This window comes from Oryx dammah, unplaced genomic scaffold (genome assembly GCF_014754425.2).
Source record: "Oryx dammah isolate SB20612 unplaced genomic scaffold, SCBI_Odam_1.1 HiC_scaffold_8, whole genome shotgun sequence".
NCBI lineage: Eukaryota > Metazoa > Chordata > Mammalia > Artiodactyla > Bovidae > Oryx > Oryx dammah.
In genome coordinates this window covers 10,342,466-10,368,945 of record NW_024070192.1, presented here as the reverse complement: position 1 = coordinate 10,368,945, position 26,480 = coordinate 10,342,466, and the positions used below count along the sequence as shown (strand labels likewise).

The 26,480-nt window shown below is 48.4% G+C and overlaps 2 protein-coding genes across 2 annotated transcripts in view; both read right to left on the bottom strand.

Annotated features, from left to right (window-relative positions):
* Window positions 1-122: 122 nt before the first annotated feature.
* On the bottom strand, window positions 123-9,511 carry CBX2 (chromobox 2). The gene is made up of 5 exons (XM_040244749.1): window positions 9,355-9,511; window positions 9,240-9,283; window positions 8,118-8,183; window positions 5,666-5,771; window positions 123-4,490 (listed from the first exon to the last, which is right to left on the bottom strand). Exons 1-5 carry the CDS (start codon window positions 9,424-9,426, stop codon window positions 3,186-3,188), a joined length of 1,593 nt encoding a protein of 530 aa, XP_040100683.1. The 5' UTR covers window positions 9,427-9,511; the 3' UTR covers window positions 123-3,185.
* Window positions 9,512-9,659: 148 nt separating this feature from the next.
* The window catches only part of ENPP7 (ectonucleotide pyrophosphatase/phosphodiesterase 7), a 43,095-nt gene continuing 26,274 nt past the window's right edge, over window positions 9,660-26,480 (bottom strand). Inside the window, exon 5 of the mRNA XM_040244322.1 lies at window positions 9,660-9,899. Coding sequence (XP_040100256.1) covers window positions 9,660-9,899 — 240 coding nt within the window. The remainder of the gene's footprint in view (window positions 9,900-26,480) is intronic.

Below are 26,480 nucleotides of genomic sequence, written 5' to 3'. Positions count from 1 at the left end.
AAGTGGCTGAAACTTTTGCAAAGCTTTTTTCACCCAAAGATTCAAGTTGCGAGAAGTATTTTTCCTCAAGAAAGGTAAAGTGAAGAGACTTCTGGGTATCACTCATGACACACACCAAGCTGAAAAGTTAAGAATTTATTGATATACCAAGAGTTAACAAAAAGTTAAGACAAAAACCCTCTGACACCATCTGCTAATGACTCTCCCCTACAAAATAAATTAACATCCATCTAAAAAGATCAGCAACCTATTGCTAGTGTTAGTTTTCCAAAAAAAAAAAAAAAAAAAAACACTAGAAAATCCACAGAATCTTTAGATGCATGTGAGCAGAGATCTGGTCCTCTAGGCACTATCTTCCTCTCCTCCCACCCTTCCCCCCTCAAACTGTTGTGAGTTTCCTGGGGGAAGTTTTTCCTTTTAACTAGTTGGTCCCGACTGAATATGGGGGCTGGGCTGCTGTGCTGTTTCAACAAAGATCTTAAGTTTCCCAAGGCAATAACATATCCACTTTTGTTCTCTTTTTAAAAAGCAAACAAACACCCATAGTTTAAAGTAATTAGAAGTGGCATACATGAATGATTGGGCTTTTTTTTTTTTAATTAAAAAACACAAATCAAGCCAGTGATTGGCAATGGTCCAAAACTCTGGTCCTCCCCCAAAAGTTCTCTCCTAATGAAACCTCTAGGCCTAGAGCCCTCTTAGTCAGGTCAGAATTTTTGAGTGTAACCCCAAACAAGGAACACTCTTTTTGGTATGAAAAAAATATATATAAAAATATGCCAAATCCCCTATAGAAGACAAGACTGGCCACTCTTCCTATCCAATACAAAAGCAAACTGTCCAAACAGGATTAAAACAACACTCAATATACATTGTGATGCAGTTCAGCATCCCTTCAGGATAAAGAAACCAGTTAGATGTGTGACCGATATCTAGCCACACACACACACACACACACACACACACACACACACACAGCAGCAGCAAATGAAAAAGTACTGCTTTTATTTATCAGTAAACATGACAACCAACTCTGAGCATATCTAACTTTTCAGTGAAGGCTGTCAAGCCTGCATGTGTATACACACACTCAGAGACATGAACCACTTGGGCTCACAAGCACCAAGAAAAAACATGCAACACAGCAAGAAGGCAAAGTGGCTGGGAGTAAGATGTTTCCAGATTCAAACTTTGGGATTGAAGTAGCTGGTAAACAGAAAGGCACCCAGTCGGGGTTTGAAGACCTGGTGGCTGGAGCTGTGTGGTTAGTCCAGAACAGGGGTGCCCTGAGAGCGTGAAGGGGAGAGCTGCTGCTGGCCTGGCTCTGCAGCCTCTAAGGCAGCACAACTTGAAGGTTATGAGCTCCTCTGATGGAGAGGCAGCCCAAGTCCCTTTAGTCATACCCAGGGGCATCTGGGGACAGGAGTGAGGCTGGTGCCAGGGGCCCAGTGTGCTGGCACCCCTTTCTTCCAGATGGGGCAGTGCACTGGCATCTCTCCATCTCCTGCTGGGATAATGGAAAGGGCATTCTTCTCCTTTATGGCCCACATTCCAGTTTTAGCCTGGCTGTCTGGGACCCCCAACCCTTGGGTTTGCCCAAGTGGGCACCATTCCAATCGCAGATAGCATGGCTATCACACACGAGTCGGAAACTGCATCTGGACACCCCTCAACCAGGTCTTGGATGTGGATCCGTCCCCAAGGCACACTGTTGAAATTGATTTGGCTACACAAAAGCCGTATCTTCCTATTTGGCGTGGAGGGTGAGGGACTGGGGGGGCTGGAGTTCTGGGAGGCCTACCCTCAGACACTAGAGCCCACTGCGTCCCCTGCCCTCAGGGTTATGGGAACAGAAGACTCTACACCTGCTGGCTGATGTTAACCGGTAATTGAAGCAGAAATAAAGTTCCCTGCACTCCCACTTCTCTTTTTGGCATAAAAGACCAGTGATTCCACTCACTGATGCACCTCTCTGCCCCAAGTCAGTAACAGCAATTCTGTTGTTGGCTGGAATTGCCAAGACTGCTTCTGGACTCAGCCATCTCGAGGGAGGCAGTCGGGCTGGCAGCTCCAGCCTTTCTGGAGACCCTCTGCCAGGTGGACCACTCAGATTTGTCCCACTTCCCAAATGGTACAGAGATACAGCTTCTCAGCTGGGAAAGAGAACATGGGACCCCCAGAGGTGTGGGGGTTGTGGGGGATTGTCAGGGGAGGCAGGTGGGAAGTGCAGGAAGCCAGCGGAGAAGGGAAGCCTACTTCCAGCAACTGCCCACGGCCCAGTTTGCGGGGCCATGATTAGGACTAAGGCAGTCCTTGCACTGGGTGGCAGAAAGACACCCTTCTTCTGTCCTCCGAGCTTGGGAGGTTTGGGCGGCACAGCTCTGGGACCAGCCCCCTCCCTGCCTGTGTTGGACTCTGGGTCAATGTGTGGGGGCTACAGCTGTTAATATGAGTCAGGGTGAGACGACACCCACACCTACCTCTCTAGAGTTCCTGATCCCAACTGCCGTGCCTGATGGCTAATGTTAAGGCCACGAGCCCTCAGCTGTCTGCAGTGAGAGCAGAGACAGGGAGGTGAACAGTGTCCTTACCTGTGCCGCGGCTCACGCGTTGCTCTGAGTGGGAGGTTCTGACCAGCATGCTCCCTTCCCCGCTCACCCCACACCCTGAGCAGAGTCCTCCCAAGAGTGGCACCCCGGAGGCCTTAACTTCCCCCAGCCTTAAGCAACCCTCTTCCAGCCACTGGCGAGAACAGCCAAGCTGGACCTGGAGAAGACCCTTTCTCTTAATACCCGTGCCCAGGGGAGACAGGGAGGCAAGCTGACCACCGCTGTCATCACAGACCACAAAGGCAGTTCAAATAGCGAACGTGGTCGGGCTTAAGAAACACAGGATGCTCTTGGGAACATTTCACTGAGCCTCAGGCGGCCACCGAGACTTCCTGAGGCAAATGGGGAGCAATGCAAAGGCCCAGAGGTAGGAACAAGGGTAAAGGCCAGGCAGCAAGGCATCATGGTGCCTCCCCTGCTAAAGTCACAGGGAAGGCTGGGCCCAGGGGAGTTCCCACCCTAGCCTGCCCCTGAAGGAGGCCACTGGCCCCTGGAGAGGATCTGGGATGCAAGCCATGTATCAAAGCAAAGCCAGAGGCCAGAGAAGGGCAGGGGAGCCAGGGCAGCCAGGTGGCGTCAGTAATGTCTCAGGTTGAAGAAGCCCACACTGGTGGGAGACTCCTTCACCGTAACGGTGATGAGGTTGGCAGTGACGTCGGTGACGAAGACGTGCTCGATGAGGCTGCGGGTGGGTTTCCAGTCCTGGCTAGTCTGGACGGACACAGAGAGGTTCTGCCCGGCGCTGGGCAGGGAGGCTGAGTCAGGGTCCGAGTCGGAGCTGCTGTTCTCCTCACCGGTACTCATCTCAGAGAGCGCGGCTGTCTTCCGAGTGTCTCCCGATGTCGGGTGGCCCTCCTGCCTGGGGGCTGTGCTGCCCTTCCCACAGTCCCTCTTGCCTGCAGGGGTGGGCATGGCGGCTGCCCTGGAGACCAGCTTCTCACCCTTGCTGACATCAGTGGGCAGGCCGGTCCCACTTCCTGCAGTGGGGCCGCCCCCGGCACCCTTCCCAGTGGCTGGGTTGGTGGCAGGAACACCCTTGGTGGCTGGGGTGTGGCGGGCGACCATGCCCCCTGCTGGCGTGCCATTCTTGACACTCTGTAAGTCCAAGACCTGAAGGCTTAGCTCCTGGGGGGGTGCAGGCTGGGGGCCCAGGCACCCAGCAAGGACCTTGTTGCCACTATGGACGTGCGGGGGCCCTCCTGTGCTACCCATTTTCTGTTCCACAGCTCCACTTGGGGCCTTTGGGACTTTGCTTCCTGGGGGGCTTATCCCCAGCTCCCCCTTCTGCGTCCTCATTTTGAGGTCCAGCCCGAGGCTACACTTGCCGGTTGCTGGGGCCCTGAGGGCCAGTCTGCCGGCAGCCTGGGCCTGGCTCTGGCTCATCCGGTTCATGTAGTGCACAATGGAGCTCTGCCAGCTGATCCCCCCACGGCTGGGGCTGCCGGCCATGCCCTTCATCAGGCTGGCCAAATTCTCTGGGGTGGCCATGGCACTGGGGCCACTGCAAGCCTCCTTGGCGTGGGCCTTCAGGGCTGCCAGGCCGGCCACGGGGGCGCTGAGTGGAGGGGGCAGCTTGCCTGTGGGTGCCCCCAGGTCCTTCCGGGCTGTCTTTAGCACCTTGGCCAGGCTCACAGGCCTCCGGGCCGCCTTCTGCTCCGGGGGCAGGGGCTTGCGGCCCCGCTTCTTCCGGATGGGGTCCTTCAGTTCAGGCTTGGCTACCAGGATCTGGGCCTTCTTTTGAGGCACGGGGTGAGTCTCGCGGCCCCGTGGGCCCCTCTTGGCATCTAGGTCGCTGTCCTCCTCCTCCTCTGAGGAGGAAGAGGAAGATGTGGAGGAAGAGGAAGAGCTGCTGGATTTAGATTTGGAAGGGACATCAGACTCCTGCAACAACAAAGGATGAGGTGTCACTTCTAAAGCCTGGTGTCCAGGGGCATTCACTGGACACCTTGGAGCCAGCCCCTCCTGCGGCTTCCAGACCAGAGAAGCGGCCAGGAGGGAGCGATCTCACAGTCTAGTCCTGATGTCCTAAGCAGTGCAGTTAGAAGTGAAAGAGAACAAAGAAAAACAAGTGGCTCACAAAGAGAAGCCTGAGTGATGGACAGAAACATTCGCAGGCTGACACTGGGCCCTGGGCATTCCAGGGGCCTGTGAGAAGCTCCCGGCCCTTGGCAGACACCTGGCACAGGGAAATTCAGAACAGCATGATTCACGTGTCTCAGAGGGGCAGGGTGGAGTGAAGCAGTGTGTGCAAAGGCTCTGCAACCAGGACATCTTGCTTCAATCTCTCCGTTTCCAAAGATGGTCCCTTCAGACCCTTCCAGCACACAGGAAAACAAACTACTGCCCTCCACATCCTCTGGGGGTCACCCCAAACACTAATTTGGAACACCTTCCTGGTTCTCAGGTCCCTGTGTAAAGGGGTGCTTTAGGGAGACTGAGTCAACAGCTGCTCTTGGCCACAAAGCTCTTCTGCCCCAAACTGGGGATGATGGAATCAAGCCCAGGGAGTCTGGGGTCTCCTTGCCTGGCCGGCTCCCCACCTTGGTGCCACTTCTCAAGCCAATGTGTGCGTTCAGGCCTGGAGGGCAGTGCCTTCAAGAGAGAAATCAAAGACACATCTGATCTTGCAGCTGTGCCATGGAGCCCACGCATGTGTGCAGGTATGCCTACTTGGCACACCTATGAGCACCTACTGTATATACACTGTGCCTGTTTTTTGTTCCTTGTAAGCCACTGGAGGTGAGAAGGCAGCACAGAGTAGACCTCATCAGAGTAGGGAACCAGCTGGGGCAGGGGTGGTGCTCAGCCACCCCAGAAGGACAGGGCAGGAGGTGGAGAACTGAGGTTCACTGTTTCCCCCTGCTGGCAGAGCCTCAGAGTGGCAGTCCAGGGGGAAGCAGAGCCAAAGTCTTCTGAGCAAGGGAAAGACTTGCGTGGAGATGCCAGCTGGCCTCCTTCCCCCAAGCCCGCAACCCTCCTGCCACCACTTTTCACTGGGCCAGCAGAGAGCCAGCACTTGGGGGTAAGCTGCCAAATCCAGGGCAGTAGCCACCCACCTTGAGCTTGGAGTGTCGGCTGCAGGAGGACATCACGGTGTGCTTCCTCGGCCTGCCCCTGGGCCGCTTGCCTCTCTTCCGGTTCTGCACCTCCTTCTCGTGTTCCCTGAAGACAATGAGCAATCAGAGTCACAGACTTTTCCTTCGGCTATCCTGGAACCCTATGGTTTCAAATCCCCCCAGGTAGCTTATCACCAGTTTCCCTGCAAAAGCCAAGGCAGAGGTGCAGATCCATTTCATTTACATGTCAGTAAAGACAAGTCAAGAAATTCAAGTAAAGCTGGGAAAGGAATTATTCCCAGTTTTCTCTGACTCTTCTTAAAACAACTTTGTGCAAATCTGCAGGGAGATGGTACAGCAGAAATTCTACAATGCCACTAGAAGGAGCTTTCACGGTCACGTGGTCCAACTTTCTCAGTCCAAACAAGAGAGTCCAGGGTCAGGGAAGGGAGGACCACTGCCCTCCACTCTCCACCTCCTGCATAAAATCTCAATCATGGGAGCACCGGGGTAACCAAGGGGTCGTCTTCCCCACAGTCTTACCCAGAGCCAGTGCTCCCAGCATGTATTTCTTTCCCTGTTTCCTTTTTCTGGTTCTTTCTGTTCCTAGACTCTGCTCTGATGGAAGTACTGGCGGCATCTGACTGCGTGGTGGCTGGAGCTCAAGGCAGGACAGTGTTAACTAGCTCCATGACTCGGGGTCAGAAGCCAAAAGAGCAGCCCCCACCCACCACCCCCAAAGTGTGTATTCCAGGCTACCCCAGGGGAAGAGGCTCTATCTGAAGCAGTCTCCTGGTAATTAAAATGGGCAAACACCATCTCATCGGCGCCTATAAGGTGATCTCTTAGAGCAGCCCCAGCCTGTCTCCTAAAAGGACAGGAGCACTCACGGGTCTCCGCTGACACATTAACCTGTACCCATGGGCCCAGAATCTGGACTTCCCCTGACAGTCAAAGACCACATCCCCACACCAAGCAAATAACCACCAGTTCTTAGATCCCAGGGGAATCTCTGGGGGTGAAGAGAACAAGGCAGAGCACCCACCTCCCAGTTTTTTCTCCCCTGTGATGTAAACCAGAGCACCCCATGGTTCTTTCAAACTCTTGCATCTATCTCTGTGACATCTGCTAACCTCAGTTCCTGCCTGTGTGTAAAAAGTGAACTGAAGGACACACACTCTCTGGACAATCAGGACACTTACAGAAAAAGGTACCAGCTCCCACCCCTTGGGACCTACAGCACTTGAGTTATGAATTAAATAGCACACAGCAAGCCTGCTGGTAAATTTCCCAAAGGTATGGAGGCAAGCATATGCTCATTGTCTTCTCTCTCAACCCAGACAGAAATCTCTTACTTTTCCTCTCATTGCCATGGCCTGTCTGAGAAGACCCAAAACGTCTTGCTAGAGCAAAAAACATGGTGGACATAGGTTGAACCAACAGAGAACAGCTGGCTGGATTGACCCCATCTGAGAAAGCTTTTGGGCACTTAATTTATCAACCTCTACCAACAGGGCAAGGGGTTTCCCTGGTGGCTCAGTGGTAAAGAATCTGTCTGCTAATGCAAGAGATTTGGATTCACTTCCTGGGTCAGAAAGATCCCCTGGAGAAGGAAATGGCAACTTGCTCCAGTATTCTTGCCTAGGAAATCCCATTGACAGAGAAGCCTGGTGGACTATATTCCATGGGGTTGCAAAAGAGTCAGACACGACTTAGTGACTAAACAGCAACAACCAATAGGGCAATTCCCACACCTTACCCCCACCAGCTTGCTCTGGAATTCCCTGGAACCTTATGCCATCACAAGCCACTCACCACACTTTCCCCTGTATCTCAAACAGGCTTCTCTTAACCCAAGTCTCCTACCTAAAAATAGATATGACATCTTGAATTACAGAAGCAAATTCAGCCCCTGAGACTGGTGAGTGGGCCCCCATGGTGCTCACTTGGGACCAGCTGTTTTGCAGCACAGAAAAAAATAAACGTGCTGCTCTTGGTCCAGACACATCATGGTAGGCATAACTTTCTGCTGTGTGTTCCTGTTCCCTCTGTGAGCATTCTTTTGCTCAATCGATGCATGAGGACTGGGAGGCCAGGTCTGCATTTTTTAGGGCAAACCTGCCATCCTGGTTTTTATTAGTGCTGTTTGCAAACTAGTCAACAGCAAAGGCCAAGAAGAGAAGCCAGAACTTTTCACAAAGGATGTCCAAGAAGGTTCATTTTGGCAAGTCTGTCACAAAGACCAAAAGTAGCACTTACTCAGGGATTCCCAAGATCTGGACACAGTGCTGGCCCTCCGAGGGAAGGGAGGGAGAAGACGGCTCACCTGGGACTTCAAACTACAGCCCAAGCCAAGGAACTCTGGAGGGCCAGCACTGCCCTGAACGACCATGTGACAGGCCAGGGTCCCCCAACTGGCTTCCCCTTCCCACAGGTTGATTAACTTTCTCACTTCTTCTGGAAGGCCAAGAGCAGCCTCGGGTCCAGGATATTTTCCTCTGGCTCCCAGCTGTTGTGTCTGGAAAAGCAAAGAACAGGACATCTTAAAGTTCTAGGCAGCGACCAACCACTTCCGAAACCAGCCCAAGTGGGGTTGCCCCAATGTTCCCTGATGCCTGCTGGCAGCCAGGCAACCGAGGTATGGGGCTTGTTCCCCAAGGTCTCACCCATGTCCAGGATGAACTCCTGGGACACTGAGTTCTGAAGCCAACACTTTGTCCTCAAACTCAAAGGGAAACCATTGCATCCACCCCCAATTAACACCCGGCCACAGGAGGACTCTACAGCCTCCCACAGGAAGAAAACAAATCCCAATAAAATGGAAAGTTGCAGAAAGGGAAGACCCCAAACCCTGGCCCGGAGCCAGGGAGGGAAGGGAAGGCTCCCTACAGGATGCTGAGAGGGATACGCTTAGGGGCACAGAAACGCAGCCCAAAGATTAAGAACAATGTTCCCGGCATCCAGGCCAACGCCGGCCGGGGAACCCGGAGGGGAAAGCAAAGAAAGAAAAGTGGGGTCCAGGAAGAATGGGGAACTGGGTCTGCGCGAATCGCCTGTAAATAGAGCCCCTTCCGGGATGCCAAGTTCCCTCCCTTCCATTAAGAGGAGAAAGAGAAAAAAAAAAGGAGCCCTACATCCATGAATAGAAAGCTCAGGTTACAGCCGGGGAAAATACGGACTAGAGGAGGGGGGCTGGAGTCTCGCGGGGACGGCTGAGGCGGGCGGGGGCGTATGCAACAAATGGGCGCGGGAGGAACACGCGGCGCCGGAGGGGCGCGGGCCAGGCGTCGGGGAGAGGCGGCCCGGGAGCCCGGAGCGGAGCTGGGAGGGCCGGAGGGGCTTCCGGGGAGGCCGCCCAGCCCCGCGCCCCGCGGGCTTGTAAACAAAGGGCACCCCGCGCACGCTGGGCGTCCCCTAACCGCCAAACTCGACGAGCCCACGGAGCCTCCCGCAAACTTCCCGCCGGGCGCGCGGACGCCCCCCGACGGCGCGGGCGAGGAACCCACGCCTCTCTCCCACCACACACCGAGGTGGCGCGGGCGGGAAGACGGGCACCGCATTATTGGGGACTCACTTGGAGGACCAGCCGCGCCACTTGACCAGGTACTCCAGCTTGCCCTGCAGGGAGAGAAGAGGCGCGTGAGCCGGGGTGGGCGGGCACGGGCGGGCGCGGGCTGGGCCGCACGCACCTTGCGGAGCCGCTTGCTCAAGATGCACTCGGCGGCGAAGACCTGCTCGCCCACGCTGCTCAGCTCCTCCATGCTGCCGCGCGCCCCGCCCCGACCGCGGCGCCTGCCGCTCCCCGCACAGCCACAGCCGCCGCGCGCCCTGCCGGCCGCACACAAAGCACCGCCCCCGCCCCGCGCAGGCCCGCCCCGCGCACGCGCACTGCCGCCGCACCCCGCGCGCCCCAGCCCGCCACCCGCCCCCGCGGGCCGCCCTGTTCCGGTGCGGGCCAATGAGCGCGTGGGGGCGGTGCCAGGAGGCGGGGCGCTCATTGTTCACGGCGGGCTCGGCTTCGCGCCCGGGGCGGGGGTCCCGCGCGCGCTTGGTGTGGCTGGGCTGGGGGCACGGGTGGCGCGTGGGGGTACACCGAGCTGGGGCAGGTCCCTAGCGAGGAAGAAGGAAGCGCTTCCCTTCTTCTGACCTGGGGATCACCGGCCAAGTCCCGCTTGGTCTGCGGAGCTCGCCCGGCCTCCGCCGAACTTCGTTTTCCGGGCAAAAAGCCATTGTTCTGGCCCGAAAGGGGGGAAGTTGGGATGCGGCGAAGGCGGCTGCTTCCTGCCCCTGCCCCCCAGGGGCGCTGCTTGGAGCGCGGAGGGCCCAGGTGCCCTCCGCATTTTTGAACTTGGTCTCGAGCGGTCGGACTGTTTTGCGCGGGAGCGAAACGGGCTGGAAGGGGGTGGGGAAGGAATGGGAGACAAAATACGAGGGGAAGAGGTGAGCAGCAAAAACGGAGCAGCCCAACTTTCCCCCCCAAAGGCAGAGAGGAAAATGAATCAGCTGAAAACGAACGGCTCTTCCTTCTTACTTTGTTAAGAGTGGCACCCAATCCCCAAGTTTTAAGGCGCACGTAGCGGGAAAGCAACTGCACCTTTTAAATATTTTGTTTCATAATTTTAAGAAAATGAACGTGGCGGGGAAGGGATCGAAATTTGAGGAGATGGTTCTAACCTAGGACTAAGTCATTAATGGGCCCGCTAGGATTTGGCAGTGGATATCTGTTGGATCAGTTGCATGCGGCAGAGAGAATACTGGACCGCATTTAGAGTTAGGGGTGCCCGGGAGTCCTGTAGGGCCATCTTCGGCAATGACCCTTTTATGCTGTTGAGAACAGTGTTCCATGAGTAACTTTCCTCTTAAATCATTTAGCTGTTGAATCAGAGCAAGTCAAATGAATAATAAAGGTAGAGTTATTAAAGTTAATATAGTAATACGTTAGTGCTAACTTTTTTCACATCAGTACAATTTAACACAAAATTCATTTTCTGGTTTTGCTTTTTCCTTGGGCGCAGCTGCAAAGTACTCTCTGTGTTGAGCAAATCGAAAAGTCGTTTCTTGTTGCGGTAGACTGTCAGTGTAATTTTAATCATTAAAACCATATTTATAAAAGATTCTGCAGGAGAATTGCTGCTGTTTTAACAGGAAAGGCCTACTATAGAAAATTTGGAACTGCAGGAGTCTTTCAGTTTTTGGCATGTTCTTCAGTTTATTTGGTTAAATAGGTTACAGTCCTTTGATAATCCTGGAGGGAACTTGGGTAACATTTGCAAACTCAGATATTGTTTGCAAAGGAGGTGGGGAAGAGGAAGATTGCTTGGAGGGGGATTTGATTGCTTACTTTGGAGGAGCTGCAGCCTGGAATCCCTCTTTTGGGGTAAAACCTGCACTCCTGGGATAAAGAGAGCTGTGTACAATTTCTAGCTCTTTTTGTATCCTCATCTTCTGGAGCCAGGCAGTAAATTGTGGGGCTGATGCCAAAGGTGTATTTATTGTAATCCAACAAATAGCTGGATCAGTTTCAACTCACATTTCTTTGCAGAATTCATCTTGGGAGTGAGGTTTTTGCCCTGGAAGTTTCCACTTTCCTCTTGATGATATATGGTATCCTGGGATACTTGCCTTTTTTTTTTTTTTTTTTTTTTTAAGAAAACTTAAGAGAATTCTTTCTTCCTCTGAGAAATAAATTTGTCTAGAATTTGATGCCAACTCACTGGGGAAAAAGAAAAAATCGATTTCCTGGAAGATTTAATACATATATCGTCTATCCAACTGGGGCCACCCAGTTTGGGTCAAATAATGTTTAGGTGATTTATTGGGAGAAACAAATATGACAGATTTGACCAGAATTAAATTCTCAGATAAATAGGGTGAGATATGATCGAAAATTTGTGAAGTGTTCCTTAAAAACAAAACTGGAAGTTGGCAGAATCAAGGAATGATTCCAGCTAATCCAGTTGTGTCAAAACATGGGTTTGGGCTAAAGCTGATTCTGTTTCGACTGTCACATTTAAGAATTATTAAGACAAATTAGAGTTAATTATTTTCTTGTTCATTCAACAAATGGTTCCCCAGCATTTGCTGTCATCTAGACATGACTGGATATAGTATAGAGTCTGTAACAGTGCTGTCTAGTAGAACTTTCAGAGAGGATGGAAATGTTGGAAATGCCTTATGTTCCTGTCCTTCAATGTGTTAGTCACCAGCCATCTGTGGCTAGTGAACATCTGAAATGTGCTGCTGAGGAATTATGTTTTAATTTTTTTTTTTAATGCCGCACCTCATGGCACGTGGGATCTTAGTTCCATGAACAGGGCTTGAACCCGAGCCCACTACATTGAAAGTGTGATGTCTTAACTGCTGGACTGCCAGGGAAGTCCCTTTATTTTATTTTAAATAAATTAAATTTAAATAGCCATGCATAAGCTAGTGTTTAGGGCTTCCCTGGTGGCTTAGATGGTAAAGAATCTGCCTGCAATTCGGGAGACCTGGGTTCGATTCCTGGGTTGGGAAGATCCTCTGGAGGAGGGCATGGCAACCCACTCTAGTAGTATTCTTACCTGAAGAATCCCCATGGACAGAGGAGCCTGATGGGCTACAGTCCATGGGGTCGCAAAGAGTTGGACATGACTGAGTGACTAAGCACAGCACAGAACAGTTAGTGGTTCAGTACTGGGCAGTATACATCCTTAGGAATGCAAGGACTATAAACATATTTTCTAAGAAGGTAATGTACTTACTTAATCTTGGAACATGAATAACTTATCTACATTCCCATTTATGCTTTACTGTCTAAGCATGTTTGAAACACAAAAAAGATTTAACAATACAGACATATAGGTAAACATACATACTCCATTTAATGCCATTTTTTTAAATGCAAGTGACAGTGGCAATGAAAAATATGAACTAATTAATGTCGGAAATACCACTAAGAAAAGTTATATATTTTCATGCTGCCCTTATGGATCTGAAAGCAAAGATACTGAGGCATGAAGTGAATGACGGACATGACGGTATTATTCTCAAGTTGATGGAAAAGTCAGGAATTGAGATGAAGCAAGTACCCTTGATCTGTCAGCTTTGGCAGTTAAAACTAAATAACACTGGCAACATCTTACAAAGGAATTCCCAGGTGGCTTAGTCAGTAAAGCATCTGCCTGCAATGCAGGAGACCTGGGTTCAATTCCGGGGTCAGGAAAATCCCCTGGAGAAGGAAATGTCAACCCACTCCAGTATTCTTGCCTGGGAAATCTCATGGACGGGGGAGCCTGACAGGCTACAGTTCAGGGGATTGCCAGAGTAGGATGCAACTTGGTGACTAAACCATCAACCGTCTATGGTAAAGAACCTGCCTGCCAGTGCAGGAGACACAAGGGACGCAGGTTCAATCCCTGGGTTGGGACTGAAGGAAGGAAGTGGCAACCCACTTATTCTTGCCTGAGAAATCCCACGGACAGAGGACCCTGGCGGGCTACAGTCCATGGGGTTGCAAAAGAGTCAGACACTCTTGTTGGCTGAACAAGATCAACGTCTTACAAAACAGTTTTGGGACAGCTCTTAGTTTTTCTACAAACACTGTCTCGTTACTGTAATCCGAGTTGACTGAAAGGAGTAAGTAACACCATCCACACCAGATACACGCTCAGTGGTCTGCATGGGAGAAACTCAGGATATATATAATACGTTGCACGACCTTGAATTGTCCCCCAACCAGGTCCCCTCACATTTGCAAGACGGAAGTAACTTACAGGCGAGCCGTGTTATGTGATGCTGACTCTGTATATGCAGTGGATAAATATTATACGTACGTGACACACAGTGTTTATGTATCAGAACTCAAGTTAAAATAAGCACAGTTAGGGCCCTTGCAGAAGTTCTCAGGCTTTCAGTTTGCCTAAGAATCCCCTGGGCAAACAATGCAAATATTGACCTTTGGGCCCCACCCCCAGAGATCCTGACCCTGGAGACCCCAGAGGCCTACTACAGCTCACAGTGCTTAGAACACTTCTTACAAAGGGCAGCCTGTCTCAGTCCAGATTTTACGTGAGAAGGAATCCTAAATTGCTTCAGGTCATGCGGCCGTGAAGCCCATTCCTGCCATTTCCTACACACGCCTGGTGGGGGCGGGCAGGCCACATCTGGAAGTGTTGAGGCAGCCGGGCACGTAGTAGGCCCTCCAGGGCTGAAGCTTTTCAAGCACCTGGGACCCGCCCTAGGCCTCCTAATCTGTTGCATGGCCCCTAAACATGAGCACAGACTGGACTCACCTGGATCCTGGGGCCTGGGGAGGTTAAGGAACACTGTTGTCGGAGGGAGGAAACAGCAATTAACCAACTCCTCTATGATTGTACTTTGGAGACCAGACCGCAACCCTCTGTGAGAGACCTCCCTTGTATGTGGATTTTGTTTTTAAAGAGTGTCATTTATTAATTCTGCAATCATATAAGTGCAAGATTCTAATTTCTTACAACTAGTGCAGTGAGAACATCTGTATTTTTTGAAATTGAAGTACAATTGATTTTCAATGTTGTGTTAGCGTCTAGCTAAGCGATTCAGTTATGCGTATGTGTCTGTATGTATATATTTTCTTTTTCAGATTCTTTTCCATTATAATTTATTACAAGGTATTGAATATAGTGCCCTGTGCTATACAGTAGAACCTTGTTGTTTATTTCTTAAAAACATTTTGTAGCTGTGGTGAGTCTTTGTTGCTGCACGGGTTTTCTCTAGTTTCGGAGAGCGTGGAGAGCGTGGAGAGCGGGGGCTCCTCTCCAGTTGCAGTGCATGAGCTTCTTGTTGCAGTGACTTCTGTTGTTGAGGAGCACAGGCTTCAGCAGTTGTGGCACACAGGCTTGGTTGCCCTGAGGCATGTGGGATCTTCCCAGATCAGGGATGGAACCAGTGTCTGTTGTATTGCAAGGCAGATTCTTAATTACTGGACCACCAAGGAAGCCCCTATCTATATTATATATAATAGTTTGTATCTGCTAATTTCAAACTCCTAGTTTATCCCTGCCCCTTCTTTCCCCTTTGGTAACCGTAAGTTTGTTTTCTATGTCTGTGAGTCTCTTTCTGTTTTGTAAATAAGTTCGTTTATATCATTTTCTTTTTAGATTTTCTGTATAAGTGATATCATATGATATTTGTTTTTCTCTATATGACTTGACTTGGCTTAGTATGATAATCTCTAGGTTCATCCTGTTGCTGCAAATGGCATTATTCAATTCATTTTTATGGCTGAGTAGTATTCCACTGTGTATATGTATCACATCTTCTTTATCCATTCATCTGTCAATGGGCATTCAGGTTGCTTCCATGTCCTGGTATTGTAAATAGTGCTGCTGTGAACCCTGGAGTGTGTGTATCTTTTTGAATTAGAGTTTTCTCTGGATATGAGATTTTCTCTAGGAGTGGGATTGCTGGATCATATGGTAACTCTATCTTTAGTTTTCTTAATGAAACTTCATAGTGTTTTCCATAGTGGCTGCACCAATTTATATTGCCACCAACAGTGTAGGAGGGTCCCCTTTTCTCCATACCCTTTGCAGCATTTATTATTTGTAGACTTTTTGAGGATGGCCGTTGTGACTGGTTGAACATCTCTATCTTTGCATATGCAAGATGCTGGCACACCCCCGGGATGGCATGCCTAGATGCTGCACTGAAGGACAATGGGCCGACATGTTTTTTTGTTGGCTATTGTCAAAGTGAACCCCAAGGGCCTGCACTGATTCACACTTCCACCCCAGGTAGATAGGGTTGCTTTTGTCCCCACATTCTCAGCAACTCCAGGAGGTGTAAGTCCGTTTAGGGCATTTCTGAAAGTGTTTAATGCTTAGCTGGTTTCAGTGGCACTCAAACACAAATTAGTCACGTCTGTTGTGCATCCCACATCTGCTTTTTTTTTTTTTTCAAGATCTTTGCCTGGTACGGGATTGTTCAAGTGTAAAAAAGATTTTATGAGTGTAGTTTCCCAGTGTGAAATCCATTATTTTCACAAATTTAACAATAACTTACATGTAAAAGTTTTAAAATTTAGTGTAAAGCCCTTACTTAAAAATCAGTAGTTAGTTTGGAGATTCAAAGCGGTAAACAAATATACATCATGAGGTTGCTAATTGTTCTCCCTGGATGCTGGAGGTGATCATGAACATCCTCTACACATCCTTTGGGTACCATTGATAAACCCAGGGGTTTCAGGAGTGATGGATCTGAGAATTGGGTTGCAAATCCCCCTCTGAATCAAATGTATGCTCTATTTCACTCCCTTCGTTAGCTGGGTTACTTCTTGTCTAAAAGAACCCAAACAAAGAAATGTTGCTCAGGTCTCACAAGACAAGAGATTTATGTTTCTGTCTTTAATCCTGTTGCTTTGGTGAGAGACTATGAAGATAAGTTCAAAGGACACACAGTTTTCATTTTATTTAAAAATTTTTAGTATAAAGTGTTTATTTATTTACCTGACTGCACTGGGTCTTAGTTGCAGCATGTGGGACCTATTTCCCTGACCAGGAATTGAACCCGGGCCCCCTGCATTGGGAGCCTGGAGTCTTAGCCATTGAAAGTCCCCAGGACACAACTTTTTTGAAAAAGCCATTTTCCTGCTTCTTGCTTTTTGCTTCTTGTTGGCAAAAATCTCAATGATAATCAGAGGAATTGCATTTGGAGACTAGGAATGTTAAAACAGAATGCACCAAGAAAATTCCACATCGCAGGTGAGCACGGCATGCCCAGAGGATGATGGGAATATCCAGTTTGATGTGTCCAAGGCTGATCCTCTGCTTTTGCTGGGCAGCATCTCGCCAGGTCCCCAGCCTCCAGCTCTGTTCCTCCACCACTGTGGACCTTCATGGCTGTCGACTCAGCAAGGAGAGTGAGATGTGCCCTGCTGCCAAAAGGTTCAGAGTGTGTGTGTGTGCATGCTCAGTCATGTCTGACTTTTTGCAAGCCTCTGGACTAAAGAGCCTGCCAGGATCCTCTGTCCATGGGATTCTCCAGGCAAGAATACTGGAGTGGGTTGCCATTTCAGACAGATACTGAAAAAGCTCCCTTTCCCCTTCCTGTCCCCAGCAGTATGATTCTTCACTCTGGAAGCAACAAATGCTACCTCTTCCTAGGTTTTCTTCTAGGGGCACCTGAATCAGCAAGGATGTGTGGAGCATTTCCTCTTGCCCCAGGGTCCCACTGGTTTCTTTGATCACACGGATGGTAGTGCACTAAGGCTGTTCTGCACGCTGCTTTTTTTTTTTTTTCCCCTCTCTTAGCTGGATGGCTTGAAGGTTATAGGCCCCATCAAGTGGATAGATCTACCTGGCTCCTTTGAGCCTCTCCATGATATTCTGTAGTTGGATATATTGTTGATATAACTAGCTCCTGATTCACAGATGGTGAGTTGTCCCCATGTTTAGCTCTTGCAGCAAAGAGTAGCATTTGTTTAAAGAACCGAGTTTTTCTGTTTGCTGGACTGTGAGAGGGATGCAGGCCTGCAGCAGAAGTGTCCACGGTGACTGCAGAAACAAAACATGTTGAAACGCTGTTAATTTAATCGCAATGCACGGCCATGTCCTTTGGCTGGGCATGTTCTCACAGGTTCCGAGAGCATTTCAAATAACTCTCAGTGCTGACGGTGGTGGCCACTGTCTTTTGAGGTATTTTTATAGATTAGTCCTCTTTGGGGAGGAAATCTATTTTACATGTCCAGGCTTTATAAGTGAAAGGGGCTGCTGTTAACATTGCCATTTCATATTTCTTGGAGACCCTGTTTCGATTCCTGGGTTGGGAAGATCTGCTGGAGAAGGGAAAGGCTACCCACTCCAGTATTCTGGCCTAGAGAATTCCATGGACTATATAGTCCATGGGGTTACAAAGAGTTGGACACGACTGAGCAACTTTCACTTAATACAAGTGCTTTCTAGAGCCTCATGTCCAACATTGCTGGATGGGAGCATGTGTCCCAGAATGAATGACACATCAGTGTACCCACAGCTTCAGTAGACAGTACCCACAATACCCACAAATTCAGTATCAACAACCTCAGATACTCAGATGACACCACCTTTATGGCAGAAAGCTAAGAAGAACTAAAGAGCCTCTTGATGAAAGTGAAAGAAGAGAGTGAAAAAGCTGGCTTAAAACTCAACATTCAAAAAACGAAGATCATGTCATCCAGTCTCATCATTTCATGGCAAATAGATGGGGAAACAATGGAAACAGTGAGAGACTTTATTATCTTGGGCTCCAATATCACTGCAGATGGTAACTGCAGCCATGAAATTAAAAGACACTTGCTCCTGGGAAGAAAATCTGTGACCAACCTAGATAGGATATTAAAAAGCAGAGACACTGCTTTGCCATCAAAGGTCCATCTAGTCAAAGGTATGGTTTTTTCCAGTAGTCATGTATGGATGTGAGAGTTGGACCATAAAGAAGGCTGAGCACCGGAGAATTGATGCTTTTGAACTGTGGTGTTGGAGAAGACTCCTGAGAGTCCCTTGGACTGCACGGAGATCCAACCAGTCCATCCTAAAGGAAGTCAGTCCTGAATATTCATTGGAAGGACTGGTACTGAAGCTGAAACTCCAATACTTTGGCCACCTGATGCGAAGAACTGACTCTTTGGAAAAGACCCTGACGCTGGGAAAGATTGAAGGCAGGAGAAGGGGATGACAGAGGATGAGATGGTTGGATAGCATCACCAACTCGATGGACATGAGTTTGAGCAAGCTCCGGGAGTTGGTGATGGACAGGGAAGCCTGGAGTGCTGCAGTCCATGGGGCCGCAAAGAGTCGGACACAAGTGAGTGACTGAGCTGAGACTGAGACTCAGTAGACAGAGTGGAACAGAATAATGAGGATGCCTGCAGATGGGAATTTGCAGGGTAAGTTTTGGGTTCAGAAGTGGTTATGAGACCACACACGCAGCAGATATTTTTTGAGTGGCTGTCTTGGTCAGGCACTGTGTTAGGCTACCCTGAAGGAGTGGGGAACAAGGCTGGCCAGGGACCCCAGCCAACAGTGACAGCAGAGCAGGGTCCACAGCCTCATTTGGGGGGGGAGTTAGGGTTATTAGTGATTTTTAACCCCTCAAGTCCTCAATTAAATTAAAAATCAGTTTAAAAGGCCCTGGTAAAAGTTGAGTGAGAATGTGAAACCAGCCCTCACGCAGCATGGGTGGGGATGCAAATGGTTTCACTGTTTCTGCAAAGCAATTTGCCTTTGCGTTTCCAGATCCTTAACACCACTCATGCCCTTTGATTAACATCTGCCTGAACTCAGACAGTAAAGAATCTGCCTGTGATGCAGGAGACCCAGGTTCAATTCCTGGGTCAGGAAGATCCCCGGAGAAGAATGGCAACCCACTCCAGCACTCTTGCTGGAGAATTCCATGGACAGAGGGGAGGGCTACAGTCCATGGGGTTGCAAAGAATCGGACAGGACTGAAAGACTAACGCACATACATACACCATTGTAGCAAGTGTGACCAAGATGCCAGGTGGAGTCACATCTCTGATCTCTAAGAAAAAAAATCAGAGATGCCCTGAAACATTTATTTATGTACCGATTTGTTCAATGCAGTAGAGCTTATAAATAAATTGGAAATAATTCAATATCCATCAGTGGGCAGTTGAGTTAAATGGAGTGTCCTGTGCTCATGCAAGGAGATTCTCTACGATCTTTAAAATCCAAGTTTTAGAAGATCTTTTTAAAGGATGTGGTAGAAGCCATGTGTAATGTTAGATGAAAAATGCAGATTAGATAAACACATACAGTGTGGTCTCAATATTATAAAAATATCTATATGTGTGCATGGAAGAAAGTGAAGAGAAATAAAAATACTTTGTGAGATTAAAATTAGTTTTCCTTTTTAAAAAAATAATGCTTATTCATTTACTTAGACTCTGCTGGGTCTTCATTGCTGAGTGTGGGCTTTCTCTAATTGTGGGTAATGGGGGCTACTCTCGAGTGATGGGTGGGCGTCTCATAGCGGTGGCTTCTCTTGTCGTGGAGCACAGACTCTAAGGTGCATGGCCTTCAGTTGTTGCCTCACATGGGCTCAGTAGTTGTGGCAAAAGGGCTTAGTTGCCCTGTGGCATCTTCCCAGATCAGGGATTGAACCAGTGTCCACTGCATTGCAAGGCAGATTCCTAACCACTGGACCACCAGGGAAGCCCTTTTGTTCCTTCTTATACCTGTCTATATTTTCCAAGGTTTCTGTGATGAGTACATAGTATTCTTATCGTCAGCATTTCTGAACTCAGACTCCCAAATCTGGACAGGTGGGTGGTGAGGGTGAGTGGGGGCAGACTTGGGAAGAACAGACCTTTTGAGCAAGAGAGGGAGAAATTATGAGGAGGAAGAAAAGTGAAGAGGTGCTGGTTTAATTTTTCAAAAAATCCTTAAAAAAAAATCTCTCACTGGGACAAAGAAAGCTGTTGCATCTTTATTAAAGTTACAGCCCAGTGAGTCTTTCTATTTATAAATTTGAATGCAGAGAGGTAGCTTTAAAATGCAGCAAGTAGGGTAGGGACTTCCCTGGCCGTCTGTGGTTAAGATGCCATGATCCCAATACAGGGGGCATGAGTTCTATCTCTGGTCAGGGAACTAAGACCTCACATGCAGTGGCCAATAAATAAATAAAATGCCACAAGTAATGTCACAACTGTGATCACTCACCTAGAGCCAGACATCCTGGAATGTGAAGTCAAGTGGACCTTAGAAAGCATCACTACAAACAAAGCTAGTGGAGGTGACGGAATTCCAGTTGAGCTATTTCAAATCCTAAAAGATGATGCTGTGAAAGTGCTGCACTCAATATGCCAGCAAATTTGGAAAACTCCGCAGTGGCCACAGGACTGGAAAAGGTCAGTTTTCATTCCAATCCCAAAGAAAGGCAATGCCAAAGAATGCTCAAACTACCACACAATTGCACTCATCTCACACGCTAGTAAAGTAATGTTCAAAATTCTCCAAGCCAGGCTTCAGCAATATGTGAACCGTGAACTTCCAGATGTTCAAGCTGGTTTTACAAAAGGCAGAGGAACCAGAGATCAAATTGCCAACATCCGCTGGATCATCGAAAAAGCAAGAAAGTTGCAGAAAAACATCTATTTCTGCTTTATTGACTATGCCAAAGCCTTTGACTGTATGGATCACAATAAACTGTGGAAAATTCTTCAAGAGATGGGAATACCAGACCACCTGACCTGCCTCTTGAGAAACCTATATGCAGGTCAGGAAGCAACAGTTAGAACTGGACATGGAACGACAGATGGTTCCAAATAGGAAAAGGAGTATGTCAAGGCTGTATATTGTCACCCTGCTTATTTAACTTATATGAGAATCACTGGGCTGGAAGAAGCACAAACTGGAATCAAGATTGCTGGAAGAAATGTCAATAACCTTAGATATGCAGGTGACACCACCCTTATGGCAGAAAGTGAAGAGGAACTAAAAAGCCTCTTGATGAAAGTGAAAGAGGAGAGTGAAAAAGTTGGCTTAAAGCTCAACATTCAGAAAACGAAGATCATGGCATCTGGTCCCATCACTTCATGGGAAATAGATGGGGAAACAGTGGAAACAATGTCAGACTTTATTTTGGGGGGCTCCAAAATCACTGCAGATGGTGGTTGCAGCCATGAAATTAAAAGATGCTTACTCCTTGGAAAGTGAAAGTGAAAGTAAAGTAGCTCAGTCATGTCTGACTCTTTGTGACCCGTGGACTCTATGGGATCCTCCAGGTAAGAATACTGGAGTGGGTTGCCATTTCCTTCTCCAGGGGATCTTCCCGACCCAGGGATCGAACCCAGGTCTCCCACATTGCAGGCAGACGCTTTAACCTCTGCATCACCAGGGAAGCCCTTAAATACAAGAATCCAAGTACTAACATCAAAAATTTCAAGGGAGGAAAGGAAGCCAGGTTGAAAGAAGAAGGGGGAGGAGGCAGGAGGGGGTGGTGAAAGGGGTGGCCTTACAGAAGACGTCTCCTGCCACCTACAGATACCCAGGCGTTATGGGACTTTTCCCTGGGCCTCCAGAGAAGGGAGGACTGGAACTTGGCCCTACCAGAAATCAGACCAGACCAGAACCAGAATTCGATTTCTCTGCCAAGAGGAGGTGCTCAGTCTCCAATCCTCAGTTCAGGCTGAGGGCCCTTCGACCAGATTCCTGTGTCCAGGACTGGGGGACTAGAAAAACAGGGAAGGATAGGAAGGGTTAAGAAGAGGAAAGAGAGAGGGAAGGGGAGAGAGGTCAATCAAGTCTCTTGTTCCTTACCGGTCGGGGCACTTTGGCCAGTTGTCCACATCAGCAGGAGACCAGGGACAAAAGGGTCCCCAGTTGTAGCTGTTGGGTCTGGTCCATTGGCAGCAAGCTGGCCCCTGAGTACCCTGAGTGGTCAGGATGTCAGTCTCAGCGAAGAAGAGTCCCCACCAGAGTCGCCATTTGTTGCAGGAAGGAGGACCCCTTCCAGGGCCCGAAACTGGGCTCTTGTCTAATACTCGGAAATGAATTGTCCGAGAAGACACATGTGCTGACAAAGCAAGATATTTTATTGGGAAAGGGCACCCGGGTGGAGAGCAGTAGGGTAAGGGAACCCAGGAGAACTGCTCTCACTCCTTGGAAGGAAAGTTATGACCAACCTAGAGAGCATATTGAAAAGCAGAGATATTACTTTGCCAACAAAGGTCCGTCTAGTCCAGGTTATGGTTTTTCCAGTGGTTGTGTATGGATGTGAGAGTTGGGACTGTGCAGAAAGCTGAGTGCCGAAGAATTGATGCTTTTGAACTGTGGTGTTGGAGAAGACTCTTGAGAGTCCCTTGGACTGCAAGGAGATCCAGCCAGTCCATCCTAAAGGAGATCAGTCCTGGGTATTCATTGGAAGGACTGATGCTAAAGCTGAAATTCCAATACTTTGGCCACCTCATGCGAAGAGTTGACTCATTGGAAAAGACTCTGATGCTGGGAGGGATTGAGGGCAGGAGGAGAAGGGGATGACAGAGGATGAGATGGCTGAATGGCATCACTGACTCGATGGACATGAGTTTGAGTAAGCTCAGGGAGTTGGTGATGGACAGGGAGGCCTGGCGTGCTGTGATTCATGGGGTCACACAACAGTTGGACATGACTGAGCTATTGAACTGAACTGAACTGAATGTCACAACTAGAAGCTTGAAGGAGAGAACAGTTGCAGCTGAGACTCTCATGCATCTTTCTGAGAAGTCATAGACCCATGGGGCATGAAAGGGTGAGGCCTTGGAGGACCATGCCCTCACTCTTTTGATGTCTTGATGGAACATCTTGTTTCCCAGGCAGGATGTATTTGTATGCTTTGCTCTCTGACTCTGGTTATGTAGAGAACACCCACCTTCCTTTGGGGTGCTGACCCTCACCCTCCCCGTGTAGCTGTGTGTTGGCGGTGGGGCTGGACATTGGTCCTGGGAGCTTATGCAGCTCCTGGCCTGGGGACAGCTGTGACTCAAGTGGGGGCTGTTACAGCCCTCCCCTGGCCTTCCCCTAAGGGTCCTGCAGAAGGATCTTGCTTCCTCTGAAGTGGCTAAATTGGAGGGATATCCATCTTGTCGCCTCCCTGCCTACCCCCCACCCCCCACGAGATACGTGCATCTGCTGAGAAATACTAAAGTCAGCACACAGAAGAAGGATAAGAAGGAAAGAGCAAGAAATAGAGAAAAATAGTGGGAAACTTGGGACAAACCTGGAGTATCGGGATCCACCTGGGTCTTCCTTGCTTGGACATCCCCTTGGCGGCCCGCGCTAGTATGAGTTGGGTTTCTGCCCCCTCCCATCGACCCAAGATTCATTTCAACTTCCTGTCAAACATTTGTAAAACTTGATGTTCTAGGCCACAAAGAATATCAGATTCCCAAAGTGGAAACCATATGGGCCCCATTCTCTGATCACGAGGTAATAAAACAGGAGACTAACCCAAAAGGGGGCTGTCTAGAAAGAGTCTAAACAAACACATCCCAGAAGCAGACATCAGCATGTCAACACGCACCTCCGAAGATGCTCCATGTCACAGCTCATTAGGGACACACACATTAAAACTGCACCTCCGCCAAGCAGATACAATTCAGAGGACTGCCAATAGCAAGTTCTGGTGAGGGTGTGGGGAGACTGAACCCCGAACGCACTGCTGGTGGGAAGGCAAAATGGTTCAGCCCCTCTGGGGATCAGTTTGGCAGTTTCTTAAAAGCTACATAGACACTTACCATATGACCCGGAATTCCCCTATGTATCTATCCAAGAGAATTGAAAACATATGTCCACGTGAATCGCGTACCCGAAGGCTCATAGCAGCTTCATCCAAAATAGCCAAATGCCCATCAGCTGGTCAATGGATAAACAAGTTTTGGTAGGGCCATTCTAGGGGCGGCTGCTCAGCAACTAAAAGGAAAGGATTACTGATGAAAGAAACAACGTGGACACATCGCAGCGTCTTCTGCTCAGTGAAAGAAGCCAGACGCAAAAGACTACGTGTATATATATATGCTTTCATTTCTATGAAATTCTAGAAAAGGCAAAATTTACAGACACAGGAAGCAGATCAGTGGCTGCCTGAGCCAGGGGTGGAGGTGGGGGTTGTCTGGAGAAGGCACTTGGGGAGTTTTTTTTGGCAGAATGCTCCCTAAACTGGACTGGGGATGTGGTCCTAGAGTCTTTCTTTGCTGTTCTAGGGATTTCCTCCTTCTCTCTCATGGGATGGCCATACAACAGAATGCCTGATGGTCATAAAAAGTGCTGTAGAATTTTTTTTCTTGTCCTGGGCAGATAGACATAATAAGCTTTTTTTTTTTTTAAGCATTTTATAAAGCTATATACACAAAATGATTCCATGTTTGTTAACTAGGTCCATAAAAGGCTGGAAATACATTTGTCTAATTCTTGCTTATTTAAAAAAATCATGTCTGCTCAAGGAATGTGTATGGCTTACATAATGAACAAATAGAAAAAATATTGTAAGAAAGCTTGGGGGCCCTTCACTCTGGTCTTTTCCTCTATCATCTTCTGTATCCTAAAACTTAATTATGGTGGTGGTGGCACAACTATATACATTTCCCCAAAAGAATAGAATAACTGTTTAAAATGGGTGTATATTGGGACTTCCCTTGTGGTCCATTGGTTAAGACTCCCTGCTTCCAATGCAGGGGGCAAGGGTTAGATCCCTGGTCAGGGAACTAAGATCCCACATGGCCCATGGTGTGGCCACAAAGTAAAAAATAAAATAAAATGGGTGTATTTTATTGTTTTTAAGCTATATCCCCCAAAGCAGAAACTAGTGAAACTGGAGAAATCTGAAAGGGTTTGTGGACTGTACCAATGTCAATTTCCTGGTTGTGATATTGTGCTATAATTAAGCAAGATGCCAACTTTGAGAAAAGCTGGCAACCACCCAAAGCTGGAAGAGGCAATGAAAAGTCCTCCCCTAGAAACTTCAGAGGGGATGTGCCCCTGTCGACACCTTGATGTCAGACTTCTGGTGTTTGGAACTGTGAGAGGGTGAATTTCTGTGGTTTTAATTCATGTAGTTTGCCGTACTTTGTTCCAGCAGCCCTAGGAAACTCATAGAGAGGACTGTGAGCCCCTGATGGTAGTGACACTGGAATCACTGTGGAGGGGTGGTGAGGCAATGAGAGGTGCCAGACTAATTGGTAATCTTTTAGGAAAAAAATGATAAGGTTATACACTTTGTGTTGTTGTTCAGTTGCTAAGTCGTGTCCAATTCTGCAACCCCATGGACTGCAGCACGCCAGGCTTTCCTGTCCTTCATTATCTCCTGGAGTTTGCTCAAATTCATGTCCATTGAGTCAGTGATGGTATCTAACCATCTCATCCTCTGCTGCTCTCTGCTTTTGCCTTCAATCTTTCCCAGCATCAGGGTCCTTTCCAATGAGTTGGCTCTTTGCATCAGGTGGCCAAAGTATTTGAGTTACACTAAACTAAAAAAGTATCAGATGGATAAAAGGTTAAATCAAAAAAAGTTAAGGCTATCACAGGTAGAAGAATTCTTGTGATTTCTTCTATCACAGAAGAAAATATAGAAAAGAGAAATTTGTTTACTCATGGGAACTCTTTTCTAAGCATAATACAAAATCCATTTCCATTTAGGGAAAAAAGCTTGACTAGATTTAGACTTCTATGAACAAGAAAACACCAAGAACAAAGGAAAAGACAAATGACACTCCAAGGATGCATTCTTGCCAAAAAGATTTAATCTGAATCTAGCGGAGCATCTGGATCCCATTTTCACTTTCAGAAAAGACAGGTAACCTTGGAACAGGTAAAATACCCCTGCAAGGAAGCCATCAGACAAAACCAGGATGTGGTATACTCCACAAGACCATTGACTTGGACTTGTTGAAAGGGCATGGCATTAAAGTAAAAAAGCTGAGTAACTATAAAGATGCATCAAAAAGCAAATGCAGTGCTGAAGCTTTGTTGGGTCTTGGTTTGAAAAGGAAACTTGGAGGATAGCTGGGAAAATTTGAACCTTGATTGACTGTTAGGTGACATGGAGAATTTTTTTTTCATTTTATCGGGTGTGATTACCATTAAGGAGGTGGTTCTGGTTCTCAAGTGATGTATATTGAGGTATTTAGTGGCGAAATGCCATCAACAGCTACAGTTTCTTTTTATATGAATCAGCAAAAACAAATTGACAAAGCAAATGTGGCAAAATGTAGAGAATTTGGTGACAAGTACCCCGATATTCCTCTGGAGAAGGAAATAGCCACCCACTCCAGTGTCCTCACCTGGAGAATTCCATGGACAGAGGAGCCCGGCAGGCTCTAGTCCTT

Excerpts from the sequence above, each read along its gene's own strand:
- CBX2 (XM_040244749.1), bottom strand. The coding sequence starts at position 9,426 with ATGGAGGAGCTGAGCAGCGTGGGCGAGCAGGTCTTCGCCGCCGAGTGC. Across the intron at positions 9,284-9,354 it reads TGAGCAAGCGGCTCCGCAAG|GGCAAGCTGGAGTACCTGGT; the intron begins GTGCGTGCGGCC and ends CTCTCCCTGCAG. Across the intron at positions 4,491-5,665 it reads GCCGACACTCCAAGCTCAAG|GAGTCTGATGTCCCTTCCAA; the intron begins GTGGGTGGCTAC and ends TTGTTGTTGCAG.